General features: G+C 31.9%; 2 protein-coding genes and 1 pseudogene across 2 annotated transcripts; all 3 read right to left on the reverse strand.

Moving 5' to 3' along the window:
- Positions 1–764: 764 nt before the first annotated feature.
- Positions 765–1735, reverse strand: LOC125586206 (annotated as a pseudogene).
- LOC125586207 lies at positions 1736–3894 on the reverse strand. Its single transcript, XM_048756048.1, has 4 exons — positions 3798–3894; positions 3335–3493; positions 2618–3250; positions 1736–2511 (listed from the first exon to the last, which is right to left on the reverse strand). The coding sequence occupies exons 1-4, from the start codon at positions 3892–3894 to the stop codon at positions 1736–1738; spliced, it is 1665 nt and encodes a 554-aa protein (XP_048612005.1).
- A 744-nt stretch (positions 3895–4638) lies between these two features.
- Positions 4639–6570, reverse strand: LOC125586208. The gene is made up of 8 exons (XM_048756049.1): positions 6450–6570; positions 6263–6359; positions 6080–6198; positions 5910–5994; positions 5699–5828; positions 5464–5585; positions 5179–5302; positions 4639–4797 (listed from the first exon to the last, which is right to left on the reverse strand). The coding sequence occupies exons 1-8, from the start codon at positions 6568–6570 to the stop codon at positions 4639–4641; spliced, it is 957 nt and encodes a 318-aa protein (XP_048612006.1).
- Positions 6571–10108: the final 3538 nt, after the last annotated feature.

The following is a 10108-nucleotide window of genomic DNA, read 5'->3' on the forward strand; positions in this document are numbered from 1 at the left end:
AGTTTTAATTGTGATCGAGATCGAGAGAAGAGCAGATCCGTAAACACAGGGGAAGCCGACATGAAAGAAAAAAAGATAAGTTCTTTATTATTCATACTCAAAATACCTGTGAGTTGTAAAGTACTTAGAGATTGTTTAGATTGCTTGAATGTTTTATAGAAACTTGTAAAGATAATAAGATGATTGATATTAGTAAAATAAACGTCTTCATTGAGATTTTTTTATTTACTTGAACATAATATATCGTATGCAGGTAATAGAATTCAGTTTTTTTATTCTCAAAGTGCACAATGAAGCTGACAACAGAGCGGGTCAAAAACCAAAAGGTTAGTAAATTGTTGCTGAAGTTAATCTATTAGACACATTGAGTTATAGAATGATCATAAGATTAAATTAACGTAGGACATATAGTATTGTTCTTGTGATTTGTCAACAGTTATAGTTATTTGTTTTCTTTTAACTTGATCTCACCGCTTGATAAATTGCATGTTGTTTGGATGACTGTGTTATGACCAATTTACTTAATAAGAATAACAACGTTTAAAATAATAGTACAAATAAAACTCATTCTTTGAGCTAAAAAAACAGACAATAAGAAGAAAAAGGGCTTAGTTTTGACAATGAATAGCACATACAGAAACTACGCCTGTCTTGTTTGTAGACATCTTAAACCTGCATTGGCTAAAATAAGTAAAAAAATAACTTATCTGTGTATGTTTAGCTCAAAATAGAAAGATTACAAGTAAATAAAAATATTTACCTTGTCAAACATATTCTTCCAGATTAGCAAAAATCTATTTGAATACAACATTTGTAGTTTTCTTTTGAGGTTTACCATCTTTGTCAACAGCTAGAATCTTCAAACCTTTTTTAGAAGTCACCCTAGACACAGCCACGTAGAGTTGTCCGTGTGAAAAAACAGGTCTTGGTAGAAAGATACCAACTTCGGATAGGGATTGCCCTTGGCTTTTGTTTATTGTAATAGCAAACGCCACTGCCAATGGCAATTGCCTCCTGTGCATCTTAAAAGGCAGTCGAGTATCTGATGGTGTTATCAACAATCTAGGAATATGTACTAATTTTCCAACCTTTTCTCTAGTTATTATCCTAGCTTGAACCATAAAGTCCATTAGTTGAGTGATCTGTAGTCTCGTGCCATTCATTAACCCAGCAGAAGGCTCAATATTTCGCAGAACCATGACTGGACAACCAATCTTCAGTCTAACACTATGGTTAGGCAAACCAGACACCTTAATAGTGTTAAGAAAATCAGGCCCTAGTGCTTCATTGTTGACTGAACCCTTATCTCTTGGGTCTATACTATCGGCACTTAAGTAAATCTTTTCATCACCTGAAAGCAAAACTCAATCATTAGTACATATATTGTATACATCTAAGTAAGAGCGAATAAGAATGTAGAATAAATAAATTTACCATCCAGCATATCTAGCATGTAGTCATTAATCATATTGACATCTTCATTAGTCGGACATAGGATAGCTCTCTCTTGAAAAAACTTGGCCTCTTTCTTTTCATGTAGAGAAGCAGTATCACCATAAATGGCTGTGCTGATTGCTTCTATAGGATTTTTGGAGTCTGTTATAAGAAACTCTGATGGAATATCGATCTCGGCTTCACCATCATTAGGCTCTGCAAGTTTACCATCCCCAATTTTTAATATCCAATCAGAAAAATCCCTAAGATCGGCAGCCTCTTCTGGTGACAAACCATCCGATCACAAACGCATGTTCATGGTGAGCTTCAGAACTTTGCAGTGCTCCCAAAGATATGACGAATCCAGAGAAGCCAAAACGATCTCAGCCCTACCAGCTCCATTTATAACAGGAAGAACCTGCCTAAAGTCACCCCCGAAGACAATAACTTTTCCACCAAACGGCTGGTTCGCATGCTTCCCAACTATATCAGATAAGCTCCTATCCAAAGCTTCAAAACTATGTTTGCCCATCATTGGCGCTTCGTCCCATATAATGAGTGATGATTCTTTGACTAAATCAGCTTGATCAGTTCCAGGCTGCATAGTACATGATGAAAACTCGTCTGGATTTAATGGGATACCAAATCTTGAATGAGCAGTCCTACCTCCTGGTAGTAACAAAGAAGCAATGCCACTTGATGCAACGTTTAGAACAATATCTCCTTGGCATCTAATAGCCGCAGAAAGTAACTTCCAGAGAAAAGTTTTCCCAGTTCCACCAAATCCATAAACAAAAAACATTCCACCATTTCCTTGATTCACAGCAACAAGAATCTGATCATAAATTTCCTTTTGCTCATCTGTCATTTTCGGAACATCTCTATCAAGAGTCTCTAACAATGTTTTTCGATCATAGCTGCGCTCATCTACTATCAAGACATTAAAATCTTGCGTACTTGTCTTTGGCAGCTTTGGGTTCTTCGTTAATCTTGGTAGAGACGTACCGTTACGCCTCAACAGTTTCTCAATCTCTAGTAAGGCATACTTTTTTTTGTCATTGTCGCTCAACACCAGTCCTACCAATAAAAAAATTTACGTATAAGATACATGATCAAAATATATTTGCGGCTTCCACATAGGTAATAAAATTACATAATCACGTCCATAGTAATAAGTTCAAACCTGGTCTATTCAAATATTTCCTTCTATTATGCTCTATATCTTCAGACAAATGCTGCCACGTGTTTTCCCATACGACCTCTGGAAGAGACAGAGTGTTACTCATAAGCATAATAACAAACACTTGTCGTAGATCACTTTCAGAGCATTCATAGCTTCTCCTTACAAGATCATCAATGTACTCCTGATCATCATCTAATAATCCACGAGCAAAACATACATCGTTGTATTCAGGATAGAGAACTCCCTCGTAGGTCTTAATGTCATCATAACTGGTAGGCCCTCTGACAATGTTCAACAATATGCGCAAGAAATAAGCTGCTTCCTGTATCCGAGGAGCATAATTTATTCTTCCTAAACAGAAACCTCTTTTCCGCTTCTTCCACTTCTTAGACCTTTTGTCAAAGATATAGTAGATAGGAATCTGGGCATAAGTTAGTGTTCTTGCAAACTCATCGATTTTATTCAACTCGAACCATGCCAAGAACATTGTCTTTTCAATGAGCTTACGACTGATCACTACTTTCAGCTTGTCCTTTCCTTTAAAAGTAACCACTTGTTGTCCTGGTAGATGAAAACTAAGCTTTTCAACAGCAGTTGATCGATAGTGAATAGGAAATTTGAAGATTCGCCAAGCTGATTCACAAGAAGACACATATTTGCATAAGAGAAATAGACAATTTGAAACGTAAATATGTATCACATCTAAAAATCAGGTACGATGTTCTGTAATAGTTCCATACCTGCAATCGAAAAAGTCCTTAAGTTCTTTTCTTTTCTTTTCCATCTTTTCCACAGTAATGTCTTCATTGCCCAACTCGTTAGCAACAATGTGATCTGGCGGTTCCACAGCAATAGTCACACGATCAAACAGCTGCTCTGTTTTGGGGAATGTGATGTTTGGTTACGGAAAGTATCAAGTCCTAAAAATTGTTTAACACCAAGAAGTTGCATGTTAGAACCTGTAAATCTATACAAAATGTCAAATCGTCTTAGATGCTACACTCACCAAGTTGCAATCTCCGTATATTTCTTGGTGTCTGGGGTGATAGCATGCTGATTTGCTGATATATGGAATTTGTATTACATGGAACAATTTGATTTTCAAGACCCTCAAACAGTCTGTAATATACTGATCGCAATGGAATGTCTGCATTTGTGATGGAATTTGTGCAAAACTGACTTGCATTGCTGAATGTTTGCTTATCTTTGCAGGTCTCTGGAGTGATATTGTTATTAGTCCGATCTCCATTGTCGTGAACTGTTTTCTTCTTCTTCATAGTTAGACTTCCTAATAGTGTTTTCAGAACATTTAGGATTTAATCGAGGAATAGGGAGGAAGAAGGAGTCGGCAAAAATGTTTATGTTTTTGGGGATAAAATCCTAAATGTGATTTTTAATAACCTAAGAATTAGGACCTTTGTTATTTTGCCTGCTTATAAAAATAGGAAGTAAATATATTAGTTAATATTCTGGAATCCCAATTTTATATAATTGATATATTTATAAAAATTAATAATAAATATCCATAAAACGTGTTCCTTTGATATATAGCTATGAACTAATAGTTTATTAATTATTAATTCTAAGATTTGTTGTGATAGATCCTACGTACCAAACTAACATGTTTACGTTTTTACAAACAGGTGGAAGAACAAAGGACCAAGGAATATATATTTATGTTTCATCTAGTACCATAAGATTGTTAAGTATCATAAGGTATGTATTTTTATCATACTATATATATAGTTAGAAAGTGCTAGGACTGACAGGGGAACTGTTTTGTTTTATTGATAGTGAAACTTGGTTAGTTATACGAAGGTTTTGTGTTTTTTTTACTTAACATATGAAATTGAAAAACATTAAAAATCATCTATTATTTGAGAAAATAACAATACTCTTATTAAAATTGCTGAAATAACAAATAAATAGTAAAATGAATTATTGTTTCTGAATAGAAGAATGCAAAAATAAAGATTAAAACGTAGAAAAAACCAACATAAAAAGAAACACAATTCGCAGTGTTACTCTTCGTTTTCCTTTTCCACTTTGATTGAGGCTCGACACAACTTTTTAGAAGTTGATATTTTGTCTGGGAGATCAGCATCTTCCTCTTTGCGTTTTGGAAAAGGTGTTTTGCATTCTTCTGATTCATTATGGCTTGCAACTTCCAGCATGAGCACCTAATATACAAAATTAAATCCTCATCAAAATTATAATATAAGATAAATACAAATATTACGATGTATGTATAATATAGAAAAAAAAACTCACATCACACGAAGACATGGTAGAAGATGATGTGCCAATCATTGAGTTAGGCTCGGATTGGGATTCCACTTGAAGAATTTTATCTCTAGACCAGACCTCAAGAACTTTAAATGTTTCTGCCCCATTGGTCACATTGTCAGAGCTTACAGAAATGCCAAAACAAAAAGATTTCCAACTAAATCTCTGATAGGTTCTGGTAGGAGGTCTGGATCTTTAATCTGTGTAGAGGTTACAAAATTAAAATTTGGCGCATATTGTAATCATTTTATTTAAGAGCAAAAACCAAAATTTACCTCATCATAGGGGCCATCCCACAGATCAACAGCTTCATGTCCAACAATGGTCATACCAACAGTGTTAAGCAGCATCAGCTTACATGTTTCTATGTCATCCCTCACAATCAAATGAAGCTTAAATCTATTAGAGTAAACGGATATAAGTTAGAGTGGTCTGAAATATAAAGAAATATGAAATAAACTACTAAGATCAGAAAAAATGTTCTTACACAGGTACCAACTTCAGTGATGTTAGCTTGGCATTTCCCACAATGCCAGAGTTGTTTGTTATCATTGTTTGACCTTGAAGGAACAATTTTACCAATTTTAATAGCACGATGTTTGCAACCTTTATGCCCAAAATAGAACCACGACCAATCAGTGTCAATAGCTTCAATTGAATAAATGATTTTACAGTTCTCCACCTACAATTATATATGCACCTTTAGATTAAATCTGTTATGACCATGTTATGTTTAGAAAAGTCTACAGAGACTAAATAACTTTCTAAATAAAAACTCATGATTATGAATATAACCTGATTTGCAACAAAGAGTTCAGAGATCGTCTTGATCTCAAGACCATTCCAGTCCTCTTCTTGTAAAACAACCTCCTTCTTACCATTTCTCTTCTCAATAAGAGAAAGAGGGAGTTCGCCTTCCATCAGCCTATACATAAATGTAGACAATACAAATGTCAAAGTAAATATTAATATAACCAAATCGCAGAGTTAGGTGATGAAAACTTACTTTTCCTTGAACTTTAATGCCTCTTCCATTGTTGGATCAAGATAAACAATGGACGCATCAAATGCATTTGTTATTTGCACCTCACCTATAAACATTTAGATATAATTGAGCACATAAAAGATGTACAATATAAGTGAAGCTCTAATATGAATACACGGTAATAATAATACCTCTATAGAAACTTATTTTGGCGAATCTGATCAAACAGATCAGTGGTTGTTCACGTTCAACATAAGTCTCCAATTGCTCAGCATATTTTCCCCACAAACAACATGCAATGTCCTTACCACTAAAAAAACACAGCAATTAGTGCAAGTAAAAGACAACAGCGTACAATTCAAACCAAAACGTACCTTGAGTCAACCAAACGAAACTGAACTTTCTTCCGGTCTTCTCCTTTCACTTGCACGGTTTGAACTGGTTCAAGGCTTACAATTTTCCCCATGACATCTTTAAGAAAAAAACATGTTAGTATAAAATTTGAAATTCAAAACCAAAACTGGAATATAGTAGTCAGAAAGATCGACATATAGGCATTACCAATAAGAAAGTGGGTCTTTAAGGTCCCATCCATGATGTCTTCGTATTTGGCAAGAGATAGAAAGATGTCATCTTCAATTATGTCGGAATTTGTAATGGCAGTTTCATCACTGATCGTCATCTTGTATGGATGGATGGTTGGCCGATATTGGCCTGATGCTTGGGAAACGGTAAACGTTGTGAGAACACGCCATTTCCCCAGTGGTAGTGTTCGCTGAACACTTTGAATGTGATTCCTTTTGCACGTAGCATGAATCTTTTCACCCTACAAAATAAGCACAACATAATGTAAGTTGGTGATAGCAAGGAACAGAAAAGAAATGATTGATTGTGTTTTGAAACTTACATGTTCATCGGTTAGAACCATTTGAAGAGTCTCTCCACCAAATGAAGTGTTTTGTCGCCAGGAATGTAAAAATTTCACTTGGGATCGCCATTTAGTCTTATATGGCTTCAAGGTTTTGACAGGGTTGAGGATTACATTGGTCATCATTTTCTTGTAATGGTTTTGATCGCACCGTGAATAAGGTTCTTTAGCATGCAACTCATGGTATATATAGATATATAGGTGAGATACGGATGAGAATTAAATCATAATTATTAATTAGAAATCTTGATGAGCAAGTCGGGTAAATAAGGAATATACTTAATGTTAAGAATATTTTTCAAAGATTTGATATGTTTTATTTTTTGATTACGTAGTTAGTTAGATTTTAATGATAGGAATATACTTATTGTAATCAATTCAACTTATAATTTCGTGATTATCAAGTAAGTAAGTAATTAAGATTGTCCAAGATTTTAGGAATGTTTGATTTCTTAACAAATTTGAATTGATATTATCTGATTTATCAATTTAATGATAGGTGGGGATATTTATTCTAAATGTGAAACTTTAAATGTAGGGGATTATTATGTTAAGTAATTAAGATTGTCAAAGATTTAAGGAACGATTATTCAATTTCTTAACAGATTTGATATAATCCGATTAATTGTTTTAATAATTGGTGGTGATATAAATTGGAAAAAAAATAAAAATCACAATTTAAACGAAATGGTTAGTTTTGGTTTTTAGGTTATTAATCAAACTCCGAGAAACCATTTCGTTTAAAGGCATTTTCGTTTTGATTACAAATGGCAGCCCAAAAAATTGTAGACCATAAACGTAATGGGCTTTTTTAGTCAGATTCACGTGAAATATTTAGATTGATTAGCCAAATTGTTTTTAATAAAGCCAGTGGCAAGGATTCGTAATTACTAAGAAACATTAAGGGTTATTTTACATGTGTACTCCACTTTTAATAGGATAGATGATCAATCAACTTGAAAACGTTTAAAAAGACAACTAATCTTATTTGAACCATAAAATAATACAAGCACCGATGCAGATGCACATGTCAAATTCTAGTTTTAGCTAATGAACATATCAATTTTGGCCTATCAAAGCGAAAACAACGAGAGTACAGTCACGAGGATTTAACCATTTTGTAACATGTATATATCTTTGTTAAAATGAAAAAAATCACCAAAGTTTTTTACATTAACTTTCACAATCTTATTTATGTGAAAAATATCTCTAATTGTTTTTTATTATTTGAAAACCGCATATTATAAAGTGGTTTCGATACTCACCTATCGTAGCTAATTTTCCACAGGAAAAATGTGCATTGATAATTGTTTGTTTTAAACTGATAGATTTTTTTTTTTTTTAAATAATGTTCACCATATATTCAATTTATGTTTTTCATTTTCATGATACCATTCATACCAAATTGATAGATCAATAAAGATGGTCATTTACATGATGAAAGATAGAGCCTAAGTATCAAAGAGTGGAAAGAAAAAGAATTTCTACTATCTACCATAGATCTTGTGCTGCAACCTTCTCCCTGCAAGAGCTCATGTGTGATTTACTTCAAACCACCTTCGTAACAGGCCCTGAAGTCTGTGACATCCAGTGTACTTAAGCAAGGAGATTCTATTACAGACAACCTTATCAATGGCTCGTGACATCGCTTCAACTGACACACATGCTCCTCCATGCCGCCTTGAATTTCTCTCTCTCCAAAACAACATATATAGCTGTCTGGAACAACATAGGCGAGAGAATTCTATCCATCTGACTATAATTCGTGTGCAATAGGCTCCTAACATTGGCATCCCAATCCGGTGTAATGAACCGTCCAAGTAATCCGTCAGCAAGATTTGTCCAGACCGGGTAGGTGTACGGACAAGCAAAAAACAAGTGATCTTTGCTCTCGTTTCTTTCTCCAATAAATACTTGAAAATTGTAACAAGCATTATTCAAGTTTTGATAATAATACATACTAGGTGATTTTCCCATATTCGTGCAAGATATAAATATTTATAAAGTAAATCATTATAATAATTTATTTACATTATAAGAATTTCTTAATATTTTGTTTTTAATTTTTAATTATTCTGTTATTTATATTGTAATTTTAAATAACATTATGTTATTTTGATAAGACGTATAGTTTTGGATATATAATATCTCGACTATTTGATTATTATTTGGATATATTAGATAACATCTACCTTTTTGATTCAACTAAGATATTTTTGTTATACATCTTAAAATTTTGATTAATTTTGTTATTTTCATGTAGTTTGATTCTTGTCTTAGATTTGTATATATATTTTTAGTAAGATTGTGTATAATTTAATATATGTTGTTTTCAGAATCAAATAGTAAAAATAAACTAAAGTGTTGATCGATTCAAAGTTACATAAATAAATATAACAATGATACTTAATTTAATGATTGTTTAATATATTAATAATATTATTTGAGAATTTCATATTTATTTAGTAATATTTTGAATCTTTCTATAATTTATATGTGTAAAACTATTACTATAAATAAAAATATATTAGTTTTATTTAATGTTTGACTTTGTATAAAAAAAATTGGATTCGTCTAGTACTCATTTGTGGGTATTGTGATACATATATTCCATTAAATTCAAGTATAACTATTTCTAATATAATTCAACCAAATCATATTTATTGTATTCATTGCATTAGTTTGGTTTTCAACTTAGATGTGTATATATATTTATGAAGTGGCTAGTTGTAAATAGCCCCATGACTATGTTAATTTTATAGAACTTAGTAATTTGGTATATGTTAAATTCCAAAAAAAAATAAAAAATAAAGTGATGATAGGTACAAAATTGCATAAAAATATAACCGATACATTCTAAGAGGAAGATTAAATCTTTACTTTAATATCAAGATTATTTACTTTCCTTTTTATGAAATCAAATTATATATAAAAAATATTTTCATTTTAAGTTTTATAAATATTTTCTTTATCATATATGTTATTTGAAAAATATAAAAGGGAATATAAAAAGAAAGATTAAATTAAATTTTATTCATTAAAGATATCTTAGTTTATGTTATTTAAATTGTTTTGTAATACTTTTAGAATAGATTGATTTAAATAAAATGTTTAATACTTTTAAAATATATATTATGTTGTTTAAGATTATTTTTTAAAAGGGAAGATTATTTCTTTACTTTAAAATCAAGATTATTTTGTGAACTTTCCTTATTATGAATTACACTATATAAAAAATATATTTTCGTTTTTTTTTTCTTTATTATATAGGTTATTTGAAAAAATGAAACCT

The sequence above is a fragment of the Brassica napus genome, chromosome C4 (assembly GCF_020379485.1).
Source record: "Brassica napus cultivar Da-Ae chromosome C4, Da-Ae, whole genome shotgun sequence".
Taxonomy (NCBI): domain Eukaryota; kingdom Viridiplantae; phylum Streptophyta; class Magnoliopsida; order Brassicales; family Brassicaceae; genus Brassica; species Brassica napus.

What these genes read in the sequence shown, in the direction of transcription:
- LOC125586207 (XM_048756048.1), bottom strand. Translation starts at nt 3,894, where the DNA reads ATGAAGAAGAAGAAAACAGTTCACGACAATGGAGATCGGACTAATAAC. An exon ending in GCAAACATTCAGCAATGCAA is followed by an intron (nt 3,494 to 3,797) that starts GTCAGTTTTGCA and finishes TCCCCAAAACAG; the next exon opens with AGCAGCTGTTTGATCGTGTG. An exon ending in GAAATATTTGAATAGACCAG is followed by an intron (nt 2,512 to 2,617) that starts GTTTGAACTTAT and finishes TTTTATTGGTAG; the next exon opens with GACTGGTGTTGAGCGACAAT.
- LOC125586208 (XM_048756049.1), bottom strand. Translation starts at nt 6,570, where the DNA reads ATGACGATCAGTGATGAAACTGCCATTACAAATTCCGACATAATTGAA. An exon ending in AACTCTTTGTTGCAAATCAG is followed by an intron (nt 5,586 to 5,698) that starts GTTATATTCATA and finishes ATATAATTGTAG; the next exon opens with GTGGAGAACTGTAAAATCAT. An exon ending in GGGATGGCCCCTATGATGAG is followed by an intron (nt 4,798 to 5,178) that starts GTAAATTTTGGT and finishes TTTGTATATTAG; the next exon opens with GTGCTCATGCTGGAAGTTGC.